This window comes from Onychomys torridus, chromosome 16, assembly GCF_903995425.1.
Source record: "Onychomys torridus chromosome 16, mOncTor1.1, whole genome shotgun sequence".
NCBI classification, from domain to species: Eukaryota; Metazoa; Chordata; class Mammalia; order Rodentia; family Cricetidae; genus Onychomys; species Onychomys torridus.
In genome coordinates this window covers 21,614,541-21,637,578 of record NC_050458.1, presented here as the reverse complement: position 1 = coordinate 21,637,578, position 23,038 = coordinate 21,614,541, and the positions used below count along the sequence as shown (strand labels likewise).

The window sequence follows — 23,038 nt, the reverse complement described above, 5'->3', positions numbered from 1 at the left end:
CCTGTCTTCTCCACTTCCCGCTTTGCCAGGAGCTCTGCCCTCCCTCCATTTCCCACGTAACTCTTCTTAGCATACTTCTTGCCATCAAGTAGGAACTAAAACCCAGAGGGCTGGGCTCGTGTGGGAGTATATGCAAACCCCCACACAAGGTTCTGGGTGAGAGTTTAAGTAGCACAGAGGAGCGCAGAGCTGCGTTTAGGGAAGACAGACAGGGGGTGGCAGCTGTGACCGTTTCCTCCTCCTGCAGTTGCACGGACAGACAGGCTCTCCCTGTAGCAGATTCTTTTCAGCTCTTGTCTCGGTTCCAACTCTGTTCCTAGAAGTCATTTATCAAAGTCTGAGGACTTCTAAGGGAGAAAACTATATTGGGCCCTCGACTTTTAGAATATGTTTGAAGTAGTCACATAGCCCAAGTTTTCATCCTATAGCAAAACCAGGCAGCAAATACAGTAACTCACTCTTCCTGTTGTGTGTAGGAAGCCATATGAAGATTCAGCCCAGAGAATTTCCATACAAGCTTTATCTCTACTCATTTACATGGCCCACTGGAGATTAAGAAACCCATGAAATAATGCAGAGCTTGTATGAACTCCCGGTGCATCCAACTCTAAAAGAGACTAAGTCCAGTCTCCCTTGTAGAATATACCGTTTCTAACGGCCTTGTTTTGTCACTAATTGGAACTGTTTGGCTTCCTTGGTGAATTTTCTCTTCCACACACATTGGCTGTGGGCACTCTGGGACTGAACAGAATTGACTTCCTATTGAATACAACATACAGCGACAACAACTGTGCAAGATGACAGCAGCTTTGTCTTCCTGCTACTGATAATTTTGCCTGAGTGAAAACCCTCATTTCTCCGTCCGCACATCCCCAGAGCATGACCTGGGTTTATCCCCAAGGAACAGGTGGAATTTCGGATCCTGCCCACAGACCTTGGCACTTACTGGGCTCCACTGGCCTGATGCCCACACATCTCTGGCTTAAAGTAAACACAACCCTGAGACAGATAAGGCAACTATCCTGAAAATGCCATGCCTGGAGGAGGAGGTTGCCATCAGGGCGGGGAGTGTGGGCATGAGTGCTGGGCTCAAGTTGGGTGGGTCTGACAGGAATTTTTGTTTTTACTTGGCCTCAGATATTCTGAAATGAAACACATTCATGGCAAAGAGAAGGGTCCACCCTCCTAACCTTGTGGTTAGATTTTTGAGACAAAATATATAAAATAAGTGGGTAAGTATAGGAATCTGTTGTTGAAATAAATGCTGTTGAAACTTTCAGGTTTGAAAATAAATAAATGGAATAAATATTATAACAAGTATGTTCTGGTGTGATTTTATGAATGATGCCCAACTGTCACTGGATGTCACATCAACCCTATGTATATGTGTACATTTTGGCATACAACCAAGGGAATCAAAAGAGGGGTCTTGGGCTAACCAAAGGTAATGGATATAAACTGGATAAGAAAGGGAAAATGATTAAAATCTGTGAGCCAGTAGAAACCAACACCATGGTCATTTTGATTCTGACAGAGTCTGGTCTTAACACTTGAGAAAGTACCTATATACTTGGTGGGAGAAAGAGAAATGGAAGATCCCATCAGAACAGTTAAATTAAATATTCATTTGCAAATGGCTCTTGGAGGAAGGACATAGGAGTCTGGCTCCTGTGCCATGATTGGAGAGCTCATATTAGGATGGTAGGTGGTTCCGAGAAGGGGTCTGTAAAACTATATGTATTCAGCAGTACATAGCTTCAGAGGGGTCTTCCTTGGTCTCCCTGGTCCTGGGAATGGAGGCTTCCTTTGAACAGGAATGAGACATGGCCTGGGTGAGCAGCATGTGCACTTACTCTGGATGAGCTGCTCGCATACTTGACGTGCCACTGCCCTCACCATGGCTTGGGACTGCAGGTCTCCCTGGATGGGAAGAAAGTATATTCCTCAAGCATGGCCATAAGTGCAGCCATACAGCTGGGACATAGCTGACCTGACCCATTGTTTCCAGCAAGACTCTAGGATCCTAGCAGCAGGGCGGGCTAACTACTGTGGTTAATGCAGAAGAGGCATATTGCACCCAGGATTCGGGGTTTCTGAAAGACTTTGCTGATTAGATTCATATGCTCAAGTAAATATTTTTTGATCCCAGATTCTAAAAAATTATTAATAATATACAAATGTGCTCATAAATAGTAATGCCTTCTCAAGTGGTGGCTCATTTAATACTAATAACAACTCATTGGAAAAACTGTTAAGCCTCTGTTACAGCTAGCTAGCATTAGATACATTGCCAAAGTTTTCACAGAAATAACCTGTTGAACCTGAGACTGGGCTGTTTCTACCCCAGCCAAGAATGCAACTACATTAGGAGCCTCCCAATTTCTACAAAAAGAGAGTAGGCACTGAAATTGAAGTGATTTGAATCTCAAGGCTTTTTATTTGAGTCTCTCCAACCACACTGTCTTGCTTCTTGCCAAAACTATGCCATCAGGAAAATGGGAGTCCTGTGCCACTGGCTGGCATTGGAACAAAGCCATCCACATCCATTAGGACACCCGTCTCCAGCTATTATGCTATTTCCATCTCAGCTCCACTTTGTGGGTTAGGTGAGTGTGATTCTCCCTGTGTTTATCTTTAAGGAGTGGAGCCCAAGTTCAAGGAGCCAGACAACAGCAGCACACAACTGGAAATCCTCTCCTGGCCCCCAACCCCGCCAGATGTTTTTCCTTGGAAATGTGCTTCTAAGTGAAACACCGCTGGGACTGCAATGAATACCACAGTTGGCAATGACCATTGTTCATCCGGCTTAGGCAAGGGCTGCGTGCAACCACCTATAGCCAGAAGCATCCTCAGGAGACTTACTCGTTCACCTCGCTCTCCCTTTGGTCCAGGGATACCCTGTAAATGTGAAGAACAAATTTCAAGTTACTTGGGATGCAGTGCTGAACTATGAGTCATGAGACTGTAAATTTTCACACTTGACAAAGGCATTTCCCCCCCAAATTTGGGTGAAAACAGGCATTAGGAATAAAACAGGTAGGAACCTGTAGTCCCACCAAGCAAAACAGCTTATTTATGCACTTTAGTCCTCCGGATCTTTCATACAGAGATGTGGCAGTTTGGAGCCATGGAAGTGGAATGGTGCAGTAGTACTACGGAGTAAACTACATTTTCATCAATGGTGCCATCACAGCTTCCTACACCGAACACCATGCACTGTGCTGAACTGTACAGAGTATGTCATAATGATTCCACAAACCCCTTCTGAAAAGTTTCTTTCTATAAGAAAGGCAAAGAACTCCTCTCAAGCTAGCAGTTAAAGGAAATGATGGGATCTCTGAAACCCCACAGCCTCAGCCTGCTTCCTCTCCAATGATAGCAAGAGTGTGTACAACATCAGAGCTCATGTGTGCATACTTTCTCAGCTGAATTCTTATTTAAAAACCACAGCTTGGCTACTTTTGACCATAAGAAGCCTTACTATTACTATAAAATATGTACTGAAAAAAATACAATGTTTTCAGTGTTCCTGCAATGAAATTATGCTTATAATGGGAAACAGGTGTCCTTAGGAGGCTGTCATATTTCTGTGTCAACTCACAGGCAATATGGATGCAACATTTCCATGATTACTCCTAGGCGTGTGAATAGAATCCATGAATGTAATATGCCACATTGTCAGATTGTTTCCTCTTGTTTCTTCAGTCTCCTCAGGCCTCAAAACAAATGCAGTGTGGAGTCCAAATTCTGCTTTGTAAGTTACCCAAGCTCAGATTTCTTGGTTTACTTCTTAGGGCCCAGGGAAAGAGAACGTCACGACGCACAGTGTGTGCAGATGTTGGCAGCAGAAAGGCTTCTTCCCGGGTCAATTTCAAGCTACACACATACAGTCATAGTTGGGGTGGGCAGGGGAAGAGGACCAACAGGGACCCCTCCTAAGCAGGTGGCAGCAACCCACTATTTCTCTTGTCTCTTTTCTATTTGTGCCCTTCCTAATGTATTCAACACATAAGCACGCACACATGCGTGTGCACACACACACACACAATTTTTGTGTGTATATATATGTACACAATTAAACATAATGCCTTAAAATATCTTTTTAAATAAGAGGAAGGGTAGGTGGGCACAAAGTCACATCCCTAGCTAAGGAGCTATTGGCAACAGCTAGCTCCTGAGAGAGAAAGAGTCAATTTTCTTTAAAAGTGTAGCCTCTGGTAAATTGGCTGCACTCCAGCAGAAGGCCCCACATCTAACAATGGGTGATGCAAATTGATGGATTTATTGTTTTTCAAGACACAAAGTTAGGTGGGTAGGAAAGCGAGGGTGGATCTGGGAAGAGTTGGGGGAGGAGGGAAATATCATCAAAACACACATGAAATTCTCAAAAAACTAATAAAATTAAAATAAATAAAAAGTTTTAAGAAGAACAAATATTTTGGGGAAAATGCAAGTCTTTGGCTCTCCAATCCATTTAAAGCCTCTGCGTTTCTTCAAAAGGCAGGGGCCTTCAGTGAAGGGACTCTGGAGAGTAGAAGGCCCACAGCTTAGAATCTCATGGCATGCTGACGATTCAGAAATAAGTAGACAAAGAGCTTGTAAGAGGATCCCAGATTCCAGAAAGAAAGCAGCTCCTGCTTGGCATGTGAGCTCCACAAGGCTGGGTCTGCATCTAGCTAAGGGATTTCCATATGCCCATCTCCAGAGACTGCCTGGAACATGGCAGGCACTCCCACATACGTGTTAACTGGATGATTGAGTGGTTGGGTTTCATTTCAAGTCTGCATTACTAGCCAGTCTACACTTTGCCTCAACAGCCTGGATAGGAAAGAGACAGAAGAAAAATAGTTAAGACACACTACAGTGCATTGTTAGAGGGTTAGAGAAAGTGTTAGTTCTGTTTAAAAATACCCAACTTCCACAAGAAAAACTTGTTTGCAAAAATAAAATGTATGCAATTCTCTCTCTCCCTCCCATCCTCCTTTTCTCTGCCTCTCTCTCTCTCTCTCTCTCTCTCTCTCTCTCTCTCTCTCTCTCTCTCTCTTTCTTTCACTCTCTCTCTCTCACACACACACACACATTCATTCTCTGTGTGTTTGTGTAACAGCCTAAATTCATTTTGTAAATAAATTCACAAGCTATTCCTTCTTCTCTTAGCACCTGTCACCCCTGATTTCAAGAGGACAAAACCCCAGAGAAGGCAGTGTCCAGTGACAGGTCCTAATAGAGATAGGAGATACTTATGACACTATTGGGTTAAAAAAAAATTGGGGGCATTAGATACAAATCAAAAACCAGCAGTAAAAGAGAGAGAGAGAGAGAGAGAGAGAGAGAGAGAGAGAGAGAGAGACCCTGACATTTTAATATATTCAGAATTATAAATTTTAATAGTGAATATTTGGGTTGCTTTTGCCAGCCACTGTTCTGGGTACTTCTTATGTATTCCCTCAGCTAACCCTCCCAATACCCTTCCAAGGTAGTTCTTTTTATCCCTATAATAAATATTTCTATAAGATTAATTCATGCAGTCCTTGTAACAACTGCAAGCTACATTCCCAGTTTATAGATTAGGAAAACTACACACGGAGAGTTCAAATCCCATTTGCCCAAGATCACACAATAAGGACATAGAAGAGCTAGAACCTGAGGCCAACTTGTGGACTTCTGGACCTAGTCCTCTCCGTTGCTTGGCTAGAAGAGGATTCTGTTCACAACAACCATGATCCAGAATCTTCAGTTCCAATTAAAACATTTTTCCCAATACAAACAAAAGCAAGCAGGTATACGACTCCCCTCCCTACACACTTCATTCTAAGAATGCAGAATGAAGTCCTAACTTGAGCCATTTAAAAACTTGATTTTGAGCCAGGCGTGGTAGCTCACACATTTGTAATCACAGTGTTGAGGTAGAAGTATTGCACTGAGTTTAAGCCTAACTTGGCTCCACAGTGAAATCTTGTGTTTAAAAAAAAAAATTATTTTGTCTTGAACACTTTAATTTCAACACCAACATGCCTTTCCACATTTCCTTTCATGTCATTTGTTATATTAACATGTTTGAAAATATTTCATATTTAACGAAAAATTACAGAGCAAACTTGATTAGTGAAGAAAATAGACAGCATTAGCTATTGGCACTTTCTGGTCTAAAGAGATGGATGTGTTTAATTAGGCCTGAAATTCCCTAAACTCGGTCTCATGATGCTTGTTATTAAGTAGTTAAAAGGCACAGCTACACAGTCTCAATGAAAGATCTTTTTAGTGAAATATTAGTACAGCAAGTAATTATATTTGAATCCAACTTCTCTGACATATTCCCTTTGATATTTGCAAAGTAAAACAAAAACACAAAATAAAAATTCCTGAGCACATGAAGGCCCATAACTCCACCGAAGTATGCTTTGAGGGAAAACACATAGCCCCTGTAGATGGAGGCAGGAAAAACTCGTGAATTTTTCCTTTAACTTTAGGAACACTTGAAATGTAAAGAAACACAGTAGCTACATTCATAGATTCACAGAAGTTTGGGGCTGAAAGGGAGAGAATGATCTCATGGTCCAAGTCCCACATGCTGAAGAAGCCTGTTATACAAAATCCAACCCTCATCAGGCTTCACAGAGCTTCAATGACCTGACCTTGAACCAGTAACAGTAGCTTAGTCTCCCTGAACTGTTGTTCTCCTTACCCTCCTCTCTGAGAACCTGAATACCTGGTCCTCTCTTTTCCTACTCCCATTCCCACCTTATCCTTTTCTCTTCCCCTCTCTTTCTGTCTCCCTTCTTACAAATATGTAGAAAGTACTCTATGTCTCAGATGATAAAGTGTTATACAAGCACGACAATAAAAATCCCCAGACATCAGGAGCCAGAAGATATAGCTGACTGCCTGAGATGGGGGGCAGGAGGGGACTTATTTAAGATGTAAGCTAAAAGATTTAGTTCAGTTTGTGGCCCCTATAAAGAGGTTGGTTTGTGCCAGAGCTCCATCTAGACACAGGGAATTTGGACATTTTATACAGGGCTCTTTAAATAATGGGCTTACCTACTGAAACACAGGGCCTCAGCAGCAAGAAGCCCCTTCAGGAGCTTCATTATGCATGTGACCCATGGCAGGGAGGCACTACATTTAAGTCACCGCCTAGGGAGGAATTAGAAGCTTGGCAGCCGCCATGCTCATCTGCCTGGAAGAGCCTGTGCAGAAGCTGGACCGCAAGAGAGTAAGTATTGCTGGCATCAACTGTAGGAAACACACTGCCATTTTCTGCAGCACAGTCTGTCCTTCTTGGTTCCCTCATTTTCCTAGACAGTTATCTATGGGAAATCAATCAAGGTCTTACCAGTACAACATGGAGCCTGCTTTAGTAATCATACCAGCCTGGCCGCCAGCAGGCATGTGGGAGCTGGCAACCTGGACACAGGGAAAATCTTGGACTCTGGTGCAGAGAACAACTTGCTTTGGATGGAGAAACAGAGGAGCTGACTGTTGTATCCCTACCCAGCAGCTAGAGACCAATTTCTACTTCTGATAAAAGTGTCCGTGGCATGAGGCCTCTCTTGCTGCCACCAAACACGATCCTCTGCTGATGGATGACAAAACTAACATGAAGTGATTTATTAGTATGTCCCAGATGCACACTAGGCAAGGCAGGTAAGTGAAAAAGTATCATTCTTACCAATACATTCTGACCTTACTCTGCCCACCTCTAGCCCATTTAAATTCTCCAGAGACCTTGGTGCCTTCTCCTGTCTTTTTTCATCCCAACCCTCTTGGCTCAGGACCAACCATGGCTTGTATTTTCATAGCCTGAGCAAGAAAATTAATTCTGGAAAATGTTGGAAAGAAAAAGGTCCACTTCTCCTACACACACAGGTTTGCTTAGTGTGTGTAACCATGGTAAAATAACCTTGTCCTGTTTTCTTACTGTATGTGGGATGCTGCAATGTCTTTGATGCCTGAAGTGCTGCCATGGTTCTGCTTCATGGAGCATGCACTACCTCTGAGACTCCTTTGACCAGAGGCCTTTGCTCCCAAAGTCTCAATGATGAATTCTGGGATTCCAGTCCCCTGAACCACATCTTGAGGAACAGACTGAAACCTAGTAGCAGAAGGTTTCTAAGGCTTTCTGGTGTGGAATGGATGAGTGGATAAGTAGATAAGATTGACAGGAAGAGAGAGGGAGTGGGAGGGAGAAAGAGAGAGGAAAGAGAAACAGAAGCAGTCTGTGTGCTTACTTGTAAGAACTCAAGAGTGTGTGTGTGTGTGTGTGTGTGTTTCCACACACAGGATCAAATGTGACAATGTCTTTTTGATATATATCTGAAGACAAAGTCATTCAGTTTTCTTCTGTGACCCAATACTAATTTGATTTGAAAAGAGGAAAGTCAAGAGTGTTTGGGACAATGAGAAGGTGGTTAGGGTAAGTACATAGCTTTGTAAAGTTACTACTAATGATAGTTTATGAAGATGTGCAAACCACATGTGTTTACTGAACCTCATATTCATTTTTCTAAGCATATCCCAGGTGCGTCTAGATATGTGTTGTGTGCACCACAGTGTCCTTTCTGATCTGCCTCAGCATTCCATTGTGCCTTTTCCCTATGACAAGTGGAAAAGGCTCCCCACCTTCCCTACACATCCAAGTTTTATCCCAGAACATGTGAGTATGTCACTTTATGAAGCCAAAAAGACTTTGCAAAGAGAATTTAGTTAAGGACTTAGAAATTATCTAGGGAGGGAGGTCCTTAAAGAAAAGAATCTTCCCCACCTATGGAAGAGACACAGCGATGGAAAATGGGACCAAAAGAAGGCATATTACTGGAATTGAAGATGGAAGTGGCCATAAACCAAGGCATGTGGCCAACACTTAGAAGCTAGAAAAGTCAAGGAACTAGATTCTTCCCAAGAGACTCCATAGGGAAATTCCAGAACCTTCCTCTTTTCTTTTCTTTTTTCTTCTTTTCTTTTCTCTTTTCTTTTCTTTTCTTTTTTTTGATTTTTTAAAATTTTATTTAAATAACATTTTTAAAGTTATTTTACATACCAACCAGAGTTTCCCCTCTCTCTTCTCCTCCCGTTGCCGCCCCCCCCCCCACACACACTCCAAGCTGCCCCTCTACCCTGTCTCCATTCAGAAGGGGGCAGGCCTTCCACAGGATGGAACAAAGGATGACACCTCAAGTTGAGGTAGGACCCAGCTCCTCCCCTTGAAGGGGAAATAGAAGAGATCTCCTGGGTAAACTGGGGGCGGCAGGCAGCGTGGGGGGATGGAGGTATGGGAACTTGAGGGAGCAGTTGGACAGGCTAGGTGTGGGAGGTGCGTTGGGGAGCGAGACGGTAAGGGAGAGTAATGCAAGTAATGTCTTGATGCTGGGGGTGCATTTGGGGGTTAGGGAGAAACCTGGCACCAGGAAAACCCCCAACGAATCCCTAAGGATGACCCCAGAACCTTGCTCTTAACCCAGTGAGATCAGCAGCAGACTTCCATCCCGCAGAACTGTAGGATGATAATGGTGCACTGCTCTAAGCCACCGAGGTAGTGGTAATTTTTTAGGCAGCAATAGAATTCTAATTCATACCTGCCTCTGCACCCTTCCATCACACATCACACTCCGCAGGTTTGCAGCAGGATAGACTTTTCAACAGTGCAGCTCCTTGAATTTACTGGTTGCTCAGTCCAGCACAGATGCGGTCAGAGTGCTGCTATCTAAGCCTACAGAGCATCTTGCAAGTCACAGAAGACATGAAGTATGGCTTTGGTGAGAGTGACATCGCATCCCTTCGTTCCTTACCCTCTCCCACTGGTCACATTTAAATGTCAGTGAAGAGATTAGGAATGGAAAAAGGGGAAAATAGGGAAAAACGCATTTCCATTTATGCTGTTTGCTTATGTGTGCATGTGCTTTCTGATGGAGTGTAAGGTATAAAAATATATTCCCATTTTCATTAAAATTTTATATTTCTCCAATTTTATATTTTCCCTTTCTGCGAGTCCAGCTTGATTGACACTTAGCTGTTGCACCCAACATTGACAGGTGGTGCTGAGTTCACTTAGGCAAATCCAGAACAAGCCATGGGGACACATTTGAGCATCAGTATGGCTGGCTATTCCAGTAGGGACCATTTAACCTTTACCATGGCATATGGACAACACAATCTTAAAACTTTCCACTGTCATTCATGGAATCCTGTAAAGTCCAATCCTGAATAAACATTTTTGATATAATTTTTTTGAGACAGAGTCTCTCTATGCAGCCCTTGATATCCTGGAACTTGCTCTGTAGATCAGACTGGCCTAGCTTCACAGAGATCTGCCTGCCTCTGTTTCCTAAGCACTGGGATTAAAGTTGTGCCCCACCATGCTTGGTATCTGAATAAACATTTCTGATCCATGGAAATGCTGGTAAATTCAGACATATAAATGATGACAGGACATAGATCCTGAGCAGCTATCACTGAGTACTCACAGGTGGCCCCAAGGATCCTTGTGGTCCCATGCTGCCCGTGATCCCTGGGACACCAGGGGCTCCAGGAATGCCCTAAAATAGAAGCAAGAAATAGGACAAAGGTGAAGATTCATATATATGATGGATCACAACCAACTTTTGAACAAGGATAATAATGCATGCTCCAAGAGCTTTCCTCCCCACTGATGTTTCAGGAGTCATTGCTCATTCCTGTACCCAATGACCAACTATAAAGCTGTTTTGAATCTCCATAGGATTAGTCTTATTTCCAGATAATAACAACTACATGAATGCAGACAATCTTACAGAAACTGACTCAGTGAATAATCAAACCCTCTGGATTTGTCATTTTTAAAGGGTGTTACAGGTCTGTATCAACAGACAAACTATTGTTACACAATAGCAAAATATGGCAGCTAGAAAACCCAGCAGAAGAAAATTTCTACAAAGAAAATAATACTTTAAAGCAGAATGGATCTCAGAAGTTTCTAGAAATACTCACAATTGGACCAGGTGGCCCTGGGGGACCAGCGGAACCGTCCTTTCCAGGAAATCCCTGAGGGAAAGAAATGACATGTCACCCAAAGTGTTTGCTATATGGCTTTCAGAAGAGGCTCATCAAATTCCTTTCAACATCTAGGCACAAATCCTACCACCTGCTCTGGACTACCAAGGATGCACTGCTGTGAAACTCTCCTGGGACTTGCTCTTGGCAAGTGTTTTATGTCTGTTGGCCCCAATAAGTGACCCAAGTGCAAGGATTGTAGGTGTGAGAAATGCCACTTACAAACTTAAATAGGAACTTGTTTTCAGAAAGTTTATTAAACTAAACATAAGAAATAAATAAGTTCAATTCTTTTTAATTAATGTCCAGACCGAAAAAGTGGATTAGTGTCTTTTGGGACCCACAAATCTTGGGTGAGGAGTATCCCCTACAGGGAATCTATATTGCAGTAAGAGATGTGCAATTATCTGCAATTTTTAGCTCTTGAGAAGCATATTGGAGGAGAATGTGGGCAGGGCGGCCTGCTGTGGTGACAGTTTTGACCTGGGAAAATTTCACTGAGTGTCTACTATAGTAGGCTCACCACTGGGTACATACTGGCTTCCATTCCATTTCTTAAGTGTATAAAACTAACTAACTAACTAAAACAGCCCCCCCAAAACAAATGATATCCCTTGAAAAATCCTCCCTCCGAGACAAGTGTAAGTGTATCTGTGATATTTTTATGAGTGTAAAAAAATGTTTAACAGTTGGGATGGTTTACTCTTAGCACAGCTGTGAAGGCTGGCCTGTCTGCTACAGTTGGCGTGAGAGGGAATCTTCAATCTAAATTTTATAAGTTCATAAAAGTTTTCAAAATATCAGCTCCTGCTTCAGGGACAAATAAACTTTTCACCATGAGATTTTTACATGGAACCCCCAGTCCCAGCCCAAGCCACCTTATCCCAAACCCCCTTTCCGGCAATCCCCACCCCTTTTGCAGCAGGCTGTCCTTCCCCTTGCCTAGGTCACAAGCATCTATCTTATCAGCACAAGGAATCTTCTTCAGCATCACCTCTTCCACCACAAAGTACCAAAGACAGCTGTGGACGGGTGTGTCCAGTCAGCCACAAAGAGATGGCGTCGGGTGAGCGTGTAGGAGAACCATAGGTGAGCCAGGCCCTTTCAGCATGCTCTCAAGCCTCACCATGCCAATGAGTCTTTGCACAGAAGGCAGCCAGCGAGGTTATGGCTCACCTCTATTTCTGGTCTCCCTTTTCTGCCTGGCATATTGCTTGGCTTCATTTTGCAGCCTCCTCACAATCCAGTTGGAGCCTCGTGCCTGAGTCCTGGCCAGGAAAGGGGGCCAGTTCCAGCCTTGGCTCATGAACATTTCCTGCGAGTGATCCACCACTTTCTAGCCCCCTCCTACCACAACTTTAGAGGCTGACTGTTAATGAGTACTCCAACGTATAAAGACTATGAAATGATTATGTGAGGCAAAGACACCTTCTGCTCCTCCACCCACCCTTGCTGGTTGTTCTGGGTTGTAGACAAGAAATAGTCATTATTTATTTTATTGTGCTGTACTGCATAAGGTCACTTATACATTAGGGTCATTATGGCCACTATCCAAGACTGATACATATGGTATTGGTGTTGTCATTTCATAATATTTCTGGTTTTTCACTCTAGTGAAAATTGTTTGAACTGGGCATGATGGTCTATATCTACAATCTCTGCACTGAGGTGGCATTATGAGTTTGAGGCTAGCCTGGGCTATATGGTGAGGCTTTGTCTTGGGGGAGAAAAGCTGAGAAAGCTCTAAGGTTAAGTCCTGACTCAGACAAGTTTTACACACACGCACGCACGCACGCACATGCACACACACCTTCATTGGATCTGATAGTTAAACAACAAAAACTCATTCTGATGTGAGGGTAACAAATAACTTATTTTAGCATGGTTCATGCCTCTCTTAGTACTCAGGAGGCAGAGGCAGGAAAACTGCATGAAAGTGTGAGAGCAGTCTCAGATACATGGTAAGATCAAGAACAGCCCAATGAGGCCTAGTCATGAATGAATTACCTTAAATGGGTTTTAAATGCAGCATTTCCTGGGAAAAGGACATACATAAACCAGAATATGTGAGAGATAAGCATGCCCTTGCAGCCTAATAGCCTCATTTCATAAGTGAGAAAGTTTGAATGTAAGAAAGGACAGAAAAAAACTTCATGTAGAAAAGTTTTTTAAATATATATATTGGTTTTTTGAGACAGGGTTTCTCTGTGTAGCTTTGCACCTTTCCTGGAACTCACTTTGCAGACCAGGCTGGCCTGGAACTCACAAAGATCTGCCTGCCTCTGCCTCCCAAGTGCTGAGATTAAAGGTGTTCGCCACCATTGCCCGGCTTAAATATATATTTTACTTTATTTTTATTTGTGTGAATGTGCATGCTTGTGTGTGTGTGTGTGTGTGTGTGTGTGTGTGTGTGTGTGTGTGTGCTATCTGTGTGGCGGTGCCCTTGGAGGGCCAGAGGAGGACATCAGACCTCCTGGAGCTGGAATTACAGCATGGATGGGGGAGGGCTTATGAAGTCCCATCCCTAGTTGAGATGGCTGCCTGGGCAGGGAGAGTACATTTCCTCAGGGATGTAACCCTTGAGAGGCTACCTATCTTCCAGCAGATGGTCCCACACCATTCACAAACACATCAACACACATCAGACTACTCTGTAAGGATATTGTCACCTTCCAGTTTTATATGGGTTCTGGGGCCCGGACTCAAACTGCTAGACTTCCATGTTGTTACCTACTGAGCCATTTTGTTGGCCCTGACATATATTTAATTATTCACTCATTTATCTTATGTGCATGAATATTTTGACTGTAGGTATGTCTGTGTACCATGTGTGTGCAGTGCCTGTGGAGGTCAGAAGAGGGAATCAAAAACCCAGAACTGGCGGGAGCGGGGAGGACAGGGGAACCCATGGCTGATATGTAAAACTAAAACACAAATATAATAAATAAAAAAAGGGGGAAAAATCAACAGTAAGCGTACCCAGCAGGGGGAGGAGGGACAGAGAGCAGAGGGAGGGCATGAAGTTGGAAGAGAAAAATTGCAGGGGATGCAGAGGAACTGGAGGGGGCAAAGGGGAGAGATTTGATCAAAACACGTTGTATGGATATATGAAGTTCTCAGTAAAAAGTAAAATGTTAGGGCTGGAGAGATGGCTCAGAGGTTAAGAGCACCGACTACTCTTCCAGAGGTCCTGAGTTCAATTCCCAGCAACCACATGGTGACTCACAACCATCTGTAATGAGATCTGGTGCCCTCTTCTGTTTACATAGTAAATAAATAAATCTTAAAAAAAAATGTTAGAGAGAATTTGAAAATACATACTTTTTTTCTTAGATGAAATTTTCATATGGCCAAGGTGGACTCTGGGCACCTATGAAAACATTTTTTAAAGGATTCTTTTTGGTTCCTGCCTGCAGTGTCTTCTAACACTGACAGAAAGGAGAAACAGCCTGGGTCAGAACAGCAGCCCTGCTGCAAGAGTCTTCCCTGCCTCAGCTCTGACAATGCCCACAAGAAGAAGACTTCTAATTCAAACAGAGACAGGCTTATTCAAAAGGAGAGTTGAGCTATGACATATTTTCTAAGAGGGAAACAATATAAAATTGCATTATTCCCCAGAAGATTGGCAGGAAATAATGCATTTACACCCAGCTCCGCTCCTCACCACAGGGAGAGGAATGTGAAAAAGCAATGGTCTGCCTGTGTTCTGCTCCCTGCTGACACGCGTTTGCATTCGCCTGATTTATAGACACAACATGCTCCATCTGGGAGGGAGCATAATGAAATGCGGTTCTTACTCAGGGGCTTAGCTGGGTACGCAATGATTAAGAAAGATGCTTGTCAGCTCCGTGTTCTATGCCTAGACAACGTGTTCAGGGGCAGGCATTGCTGAGTCCTGTGTTTAGGGCAGAAAGTATATGCTAGTCAGTGTGACATTCCTAATACCTTTCTGATGCGCAGAACAGCCATTGATAAATGCTTCCAGAAGTAATCTGCTCATGTTCATTTAACAAGTAAATGTTAATTGGAGTTACTCTGAGTCTGGCAACATATAGGGCAGAAGGAAATGCTGGTGTCATTTCTTCATAGTCTTTTTCTTTTTTTTTATGGTGATGGTGGTCAACCTAGGCCTTTGTACATGCTAAGCAAGTACTCAATAACTGAGCTGCATTTCCAGTCCTTATAATTCTCAGATATGTACTTATCTAACTTCAGAAGCCAAAATTCCATTTCACTAAGTTCTTGGGGGCAGTTTCTTAGAAGTAGACCTGCATCTGTGTGTGGCTGACTTCTTCCTGAATCGACCTTGGGGAAAATCTGAAAAGTCAGGGAGGGAGGGAAGTAGACTAGAGGGACAGATAGAAAAGTAGGTCATCTTAAGTTTGGTCTGTCTGAGCCAATGGGGGAGCTCTGGAGTGAGTTACACATCAGAGTCAACGCAGGCTAAGATTTTTACATACCCATATTAGTCAGCTATGGCCCAGGGGCTAACATACCATTTCCAAGGATAAATTTCTAGGGAAATGAACAACTTTGGGTAGCTGTAGGATGTAGCACATTTGCCAGGTGAAGCGGATCTGCCCAGGGCACCCACAATACCCAATACAGCAGATTTTATATCTGATCTTAGACATAAGGCCAAGAGGTGGTCACAGTGGATTTTAGCCTGACATTTTCTTTCATGAACTACACCATTTGAATAAATGAACAACTTACCATTCATTCTTAAGGCTAATGTGAGTTTCCTATTTTTATCACTACCCCCATTAAATTTTATATATGAGATAAAAGAATGTTAGCCTTAACATTATATCAGAGACAAAGTCAAAGACATTTTCCTCAAACATCTTATTAATCCTAGATAGAAAATAAAAAGTATTCACAATTTTGATTTCATAATTTTAAATATATATATATTTATTATATATTTTATTATATATATATAATCATCACCAGTAAATTTATCTCTACAATAGTTTTGTTTTTGGTAAGCTTCTGATTTACCACACATTTAGAAATACTTGCACAGTTATGATGTGCTAGACATTCTATGAGGTTTAGATTGTCAACAGAGAGAATAAGTTCATAGTTTTGTGAATTATCAAATAATGGAATGATATCAGCAGCATCTGTGCTAATACACAAGGGAGTTCCAAGAGGACATGCAGGACAAGCAGCTGACCCTGGCTGGGAGGACACAAGGCAGCATTTGCAGAAAAGCAAACTTTTAGGTCAAGAAACTCAAAATGGTTAGACCTTGCTGTCGCTTGAATGTGTCTCCAAAACACAGGTCTTAGAAACAAAATTCCCCTTGCAGCCCTATTGAAAGGTAGGGCCTATCAGGGTAGTTAGGTCATGGGGGATCTGCCAGTGTGAATGATACACATGGCCATTATGGAAGTGGTCTTGTGATAACAACTTTCTCTGTCACTCCCATTCACTGTCCGATGGCCTCTGCCATGTTATGCCTCAGGCAAGAAAGCCTCATGAAATGGGATCCTCTAGAACTTGGACTTCCAAGCCTTGAGATCTATGACCCAATAAATCTGTTTTTATAAATCATCTAGCCTTAAATATTCTATTACAGTACCTTCAAAATCCACAGATATACTCAGTGCATCAGTTTCCCTCTCTAGGTGCCACTATATTCCCTGATGTAACCCACCCTGAGAAAATCTATTAGCTTTTTCTTATTAGGACAGAACTCAGGCCCCCTTTCTCACATCTCTATCTCAGGAAAGCAAGAAACTTGGTGAAAGAAATTTTGAAAAATTCATACTCTTTATAAGATCTATTTTTTAAAGTATGTGAAGTCAGCCATCCATAAATAGACATGTTTGTTGACATGGCTTCAGGTATTTTTGCCTTTTTGATATTACTACCACAAAATACTAATATACACCCACAGCCTACATTAAAATAATTCTTGCTATTAAAAACTTAAAAAGATTTTTATAATTTATTTTGGAAATATTTGGCTATGAGTAAATTACTGAGTTATGATTGGCTTTGATTTATTAGCAACAAAAAATCTAATTTACAATTTACTTTCATTGTCACTAATATTCCAATGAACATTAAATGCACTTTTGCAAAAACATTGCAGGCAACATCATTGGATATTTATCAATTTCCATTATACTTTTTTGCATACATTAGAGCAAATATAGATGTCTAATAAGTTTATAGTTTCTAGGCCAGAGCCTGCAGTTCCTGTAGGATGAAACCCACCTACCCACGCCTAGATTTGTAACTGATGTTAAAGTCAGAATCTAAAGTACGCGTGTTTATGAATCTCTCAGAAACATCTTTCAGAACTACTGACTCACTAGTGATACTTGCATCGCTTTTCCGAAGCCTGCAATGGCAGATCACAGACATAAGTGTAAGATTCTATAATAAGGATGATTGTTAAGGTCTCTTGATCACTCAAGTGGGATCTGTGAGCCACCTGGATTTAATGAGTTAGTTGTCAAGAAGCGAGGGCTAGACAACCCTGTGATGCATAATTTCAACCTTCGCTCCGGTTCTGGATTACCAAGACTAGTGCCAGTCACCAGAAATAAGGCTGCTACTTGCCGCAAAGGATTACTAGTAACTACCAGACAACAAACAAACAAAAAAGCCAAGCAGCCAAAAGCTGCAGGCTATGCAAACACTGGCCTGGGGTAAAGATTAAAGACCAGTCCTTACACATGGTACCATGCTAGGTCCCATCAGAGAGTTTTCAGTAACACCCACACATTAAAATTATGTGTGTATGCATAGTATATGTCTGTGTATTGATAAATGTACACATATACACTATTTAATATAATATGAAATGCAATTAAAAAATATAATTGTATATATTTTTACTATCTTACACTTACAACTTGAGATAATTAAAAAAAAAAACCACACATCAGCAATATTGTGCCAAAGAACTGAATTGAGAATACAGTAGACCTTGTATAATAGACTATTCAGTGATTCCAAAACGTAGGTATAGAACCATCAAACTGTCTAAATCTAAACATTCCTAGGTCTTGCCTAAAGAGCTTTCTGCATCTGAATGCCTGAGGTTAAAGTGCAGGATCAGTGCCTTAAACAAAACAAACAAACAAACAAACAAACAAACAAACACCACCTGATGACTGAGGGGGTAGACCTGTTGGTTTACAAAAATTTAAACACCTGGCCCTACCCTGAATGACAACATTCCAAGAGGAAGGCAAAGTTGATGTCCAAAAATGGGCTTCATCAGAGCAGCTAAGAGCAGGAAACTAAAGACCCCAGAAGCTCCTCTCTCTCAGATGAGAACAGATGAACCGTTATCCAAGTAAAAGGCTAAGAGGTTAGAATCACGGCTTTATGAATGATCAATTCCTACTTTATTTAGACAATAACCCAAACTGGATTCCTACCGCCAGAGTACAGGGTGTGACATCTTTGTGGTTAAGAGTCCTACTAATTAAATGTCTTCTTGGAAGATTTTCTCAGTCATGAAACTCCACAGTAATCTTTACTTTCATAATTTCATAGAAAGATAAAGAACAATGCTGGAGCCAGAGAGATGAGCTAAACTCCTGGTTCTGGCACTGTCTAGTTCTGACCATTGTTTAGGTCCTTCAACGTTTAGACCTTCTGCTTCTCTGTCTAGAACAATGGAGGTGGCATTGCCTAGCATATATAGACATCCTGGAGTTAAAGAATCAAACACAGACATCTGCATATGATCCATACTTGATGGTGTAGCTTACTGACATTTTAATTAAAATAAACAGCCAAGTCCCGATTGCATAAACTGTCCTCACTGTGACTGACTGTGCAAATGTTTTCCTGAGACTTTATAAAAATCCATCTAGAGTTGGACCCACAAAGAAGAAAATCCAATCATTCTGGCTACCAGTTTTGTGGTAATAGCTTACTTTGCTTTTTCTGAGGGAGGAAGATGCCCAGGGGGCTCATTATCATGAACCTAGTATTTTCCAAAGTATTTTTTAGATGACTCTCTCATCACTGCCTAATATTCATGACAGGAATGAAATCCATCCAAATAGTTGATTCAAGTTCAATGTCTCAAGCACATTTTAAGTCCAACTCATTTTTGATGAACGGAACATTCCATACAATATGGTCTTTGTGTACATCAAAACCACAGAATCAAGGAGCATGCTTCAAGGGTCCTTTCAGGTAGAACCCAAGTATTAAAAAAAATACATTTTCTTGAGTTTCTGTATTTCTTCACCATCTTCTGAGATATCTTAATTTACTAAGCACAAGCATTACAAAAAGCCCTTACTCATTAGGCCAGCCTCAAAAACAGTGGATCCCAGTAATATTACCTTAAGATCCTAGCATTAAAAATGCTTCATATGAATGAATCTCCACAACAACTCCATATAGTGCAATATTATGTCACTGACTAACAGATGATGAAGGTGAGTCATGGTGGCATGAAGTAACTGGGCCCACACTATGCAGCCTTGGTTTAAACCTGGTTAGCAGTGGGATGTGTGCCCTTCCCCACAGATCTTTCCATCATCACCCAAGTTCACCAGGATGCAGGCGCAGAGCACATTCCGCAACAGTTCATCCTTTATTGAACCATGAGGAAGAGGGGAGCAGTGGGGAAAGAAGAGCTGCCACACAGGTTTGCCCTCCTTAAAAAACTAACACACTCTGCACATTGAGGAACTGCTCCCATAAAAGTATATTTCCTCATCATTTGTATTTTTTCTCTCAATTTTTGGTGAAGAACAACTTGAAAGACAGGCATAATTCTAAATTTTTTCTTTGGGTGCTGGCCAGAAAATTGAACTTGGAGGAAATGGAACTCAGAAGTAGGAAAAAGGTTGTCTTTCATTTTTCTTTTCTCTGTACTGTATTTTTTTTTTTGAGCTGAGGATTGAACCCAGGGCCTTGCGCTTGCTAGGCAAACGCTCTTCCACTGGGCTAATTCTTTCATGACCTATCTATCTGTCATCCACTTATCTAGCTCTCACTTAACAATAATCTCTCTATATATGACTATTTTTATCATCTGTCTCTATATCTTTATTCCCTACCAATTATCTTTCTATATTTCTATAATTTCTCTCTAACATTCTATATTTTCTCTTTATAATCTATCTCTTTCTATCCTTGTATTTATCTACCCCTGTATCTCTTAAGTATGTATGTATGTATATAGCTAGCTAGCTATCTACCTACCTACCCACCTACCTGCCTTACATCCCTCTTCTATCTGATTTCCTAAGGACCGTACGAATGTGTAGGGTGGAGACTGAGAAATCTACCACACGCCAGAGGAATCTGAGGATCTCATGAAAGGCCATGTATTCAGATACGATGAAAAGAAGAAAGGAAGCAGGGCGTGGAGGGGGTGATGGGAAGGGGTGCAAGATTTATAGGAAAAGGGAGAAAAGGCCCAGAATATTTTAGTTGGAATGACTTAGAGTGAAACCTGGATGCCTGACTGAATTAGCTGCAAATGTAAGCTTGAACCACCACTTTCAACAAGCTAGTCTGTTGGCTTCCAAGGCCGAGGCGGAAACTTACTTTGGGAAGTCTAACTAGACTTGCTTATGGCCTCAGGCCCAGAGTTGAATAAGAGTTGTCTCCAAGAGTCCAAGATTCCCCTTGGGAAAAGCCAGAATAAGCTGGAAATATGAGGAGCGGTTATATTTTCTTTTTTATTTCTCAAGACCTCCTACCCTCTCAGTAAGTTCAGAAGTAACACTGGCACCAGATTCATAAAAGAAGTCACCCTTTTCCTAAGTTATCCACCAGAATGTTCTAAAGGGGGCTTTCCAGTCACTTTGGTTGTGAATCCCAATTTTCTGTTCACTCTCAGTCAGCAGAGTGCCATGATCATTGCTATTGTTGATAGCATCCTATAGCAGAATAGGGATAATCATGAAGTATTTGTTGTCCGTATTCTTTAAGTATTCCCATATCTACCACTGCCTAACCAGATGGACCTGGTACTCCATGTCTCCTGAGAGGGTTCTCAACCTATGCCTGTCTACTTCTTTCAAAACTAGTCCCTGAGAAATAATTCTTTTAGACCTTGACCATTCTCCATCCTTCAGACCACCTGACTAAATATATCAGAGTCCCCTAAAGAAGAGTGGCTCTTCTTTAATGAACCCTTCTTCCTGCCTTTCCCTCCTGTAGGTGGTCTGCAGATTGTGCTCTTTGCAACTAAAAGTATTCCTGCTTTCATAGTCTTCTCTGCAGACGGTAATGGGAAACGCTTTTCACGCTGACGGTGGTAAATGGCATGGTGCAGGTGCTCAGTTAAGATGTGGCTGATTGAGAAAAGTGAAGACTTTTTCTTCCTACATGCAGAGCAGCTACGTCACAGTTCCATGGCACCACTATTTTATTTCATGTGAATGGTATCTCCTTAATTTCATGCCAGTTGGTAATGTCTTCAAATATCTCTCCTAAGGTAATAATCACGGGATCCACTTCTTTAAAGGATGGTTTCATATTGAATGGATATCCCTGACAATCAGATTTTTAAAAGAACTCCATGCCCAGCCAAGTGGATTTCATAATCAGCATCAGATACATCCTCCAAACTTTATTTCCAAATGGAGATAGAGGGGGAAACAAAAGCCAAGTGTAGATAGCTTATCACTTTATGCTGCTCTAAACTTTTATTGTCAAAGATGAACACATGTGAATAGAAAAATATTTATTAAAAGGCTGACTTCAGATATGGATTTTAAGAGAAATAATTATAAAAACAAAGGACTCAAACACTAACCGACCAGGTTTGGTTCCGAGCTCTTCGCCAAGACTGGGCTCTCTATGCGTAGATAAATCAAATAAACTCACCCAACCAAATCTTCAGACATGCTGTTTTCGGGGCTTCCTGAAAGAATCTAGCTGTGTAACCACACAGGATCTTAGCCTATGCACTTGGCCAAAACATATAAATACTTGTAGACACTCCTCCCACTTGCACAAGAACCCTACATAAATCTAACTCTCAGAGCAGGCCTTCTTCAGATGCACTAGCCTAAACATGTTCTATGGCCTAGTCCATTTGGTAAACAGAGACTGCACCAAGATTTTAAACAAATCTAAGTATGCTGCTAAAGGGGGGTTAAGAAGAGATTTCAAATCCCGTACCTATGCACCCAATGAAAAATTAATTTCTTTCTTTCCTTCTTTCTTTTTTCCAATATTGGGGAAAGTAGAGCTCCATGCATACCAGCCAAGTATTCTACCACTGGAATGTATTTTTAGTCTCCATTTTGAGAGAAAGAATCACTAAGTTGTCCAGACTGGCCTTGAGCTCACTGTAGCATAGCCCAAACAGGCCTTCAAGCTGCAGTCCCCCTATCTCAACCTCCTAGGATTGCAGGCCTGTTTCCCCATTTCCATATTCTTGAGCAGCCTAGTGAGAGGAGCCACAGTCAGGCCCGACAAAGGAGAGAAGTAAGTGTACTAATCCAGTGTTAGCCTCCTAAAGTGTATCGACTCCCAGGGGATGCTATGCGTGTTGATCTTCATTGGACAAGATGTAAGTGCTTGCCATTGCCTCTAATTTAGGGATTAGAGAAATGTAGGGTTCCTCCCAAGCCCAAACCAGTGATCATTTAGGAAGACAGACCCCTGAAGAGAGAGACACATGCTCAGGTCACAAGACATGGAAAAATCAAGCTGGTACAGACTTAGTAGCTCCCTCCCTAGTGTCTTTCAGAGTGCTAGAAGGTGCTGTGTGGGCTCTAGGGAAGAAAAGTCATCAACAATCTGATCTGGTTGTGAACTCTGCAAGCTACATTAAAGACTGGCCTGTAAAATACACCCATTCATGAGAAAATACCATGAATGTTATTAGGGTAGCCAACTATTTTCTGTTTGGATTCCATCCCACTCAACAGGATGGAACTCATGCCTGGCATTGTAAACAGGACCAAGAACCCATGATTGGGTAGGTCATAGACCCTAGAGGAGAACCTACTACTATATATTTTGCTAAATAGATTCAGTGTCAAAGTGTTTTATAAAT

General features: G+C 41.8%; 1 protein-coding gene across 2 annotated transcripts in view; it reads right to left on the bottom strand.

The window, feature by feature from the left end:
• Nucleotides 1-23,038, bottom strand: part of Col14a1 (collagen type XIV alpha 1 chain) — a 203,460-nt gene that overhangs the window by 21,606 nt on the left and 158,816 nt on the right. For both annotated transcript variants that reach the window (XM_036208869.1, XM_036208870.1), the window contains exons 41-44: nucleotides 10,966-11,019; nucleotides 10,464-10,535; nucleotides 2,863-2,898; nucleotides 1,854-1,920 (exon numbers count right to left, since the gene is read on the bottom strand). In XM_036208869.1, coding sequence (XP_036064762.1) covers nucleotides 1,854-1,920; nucleotides 2,863-2,898; nucleotides 10,464-10,535; nucleotides 10,966-11,019 — 229 coding nt within the window. The remainder of the gene's footprint in view (nucleotides 1-1,853; nucleotides 1,921-2,862; nucleotides 2,899-10,463; nucleotides 10,536-10,965; nucleotides 11,020-23,038) is intronic.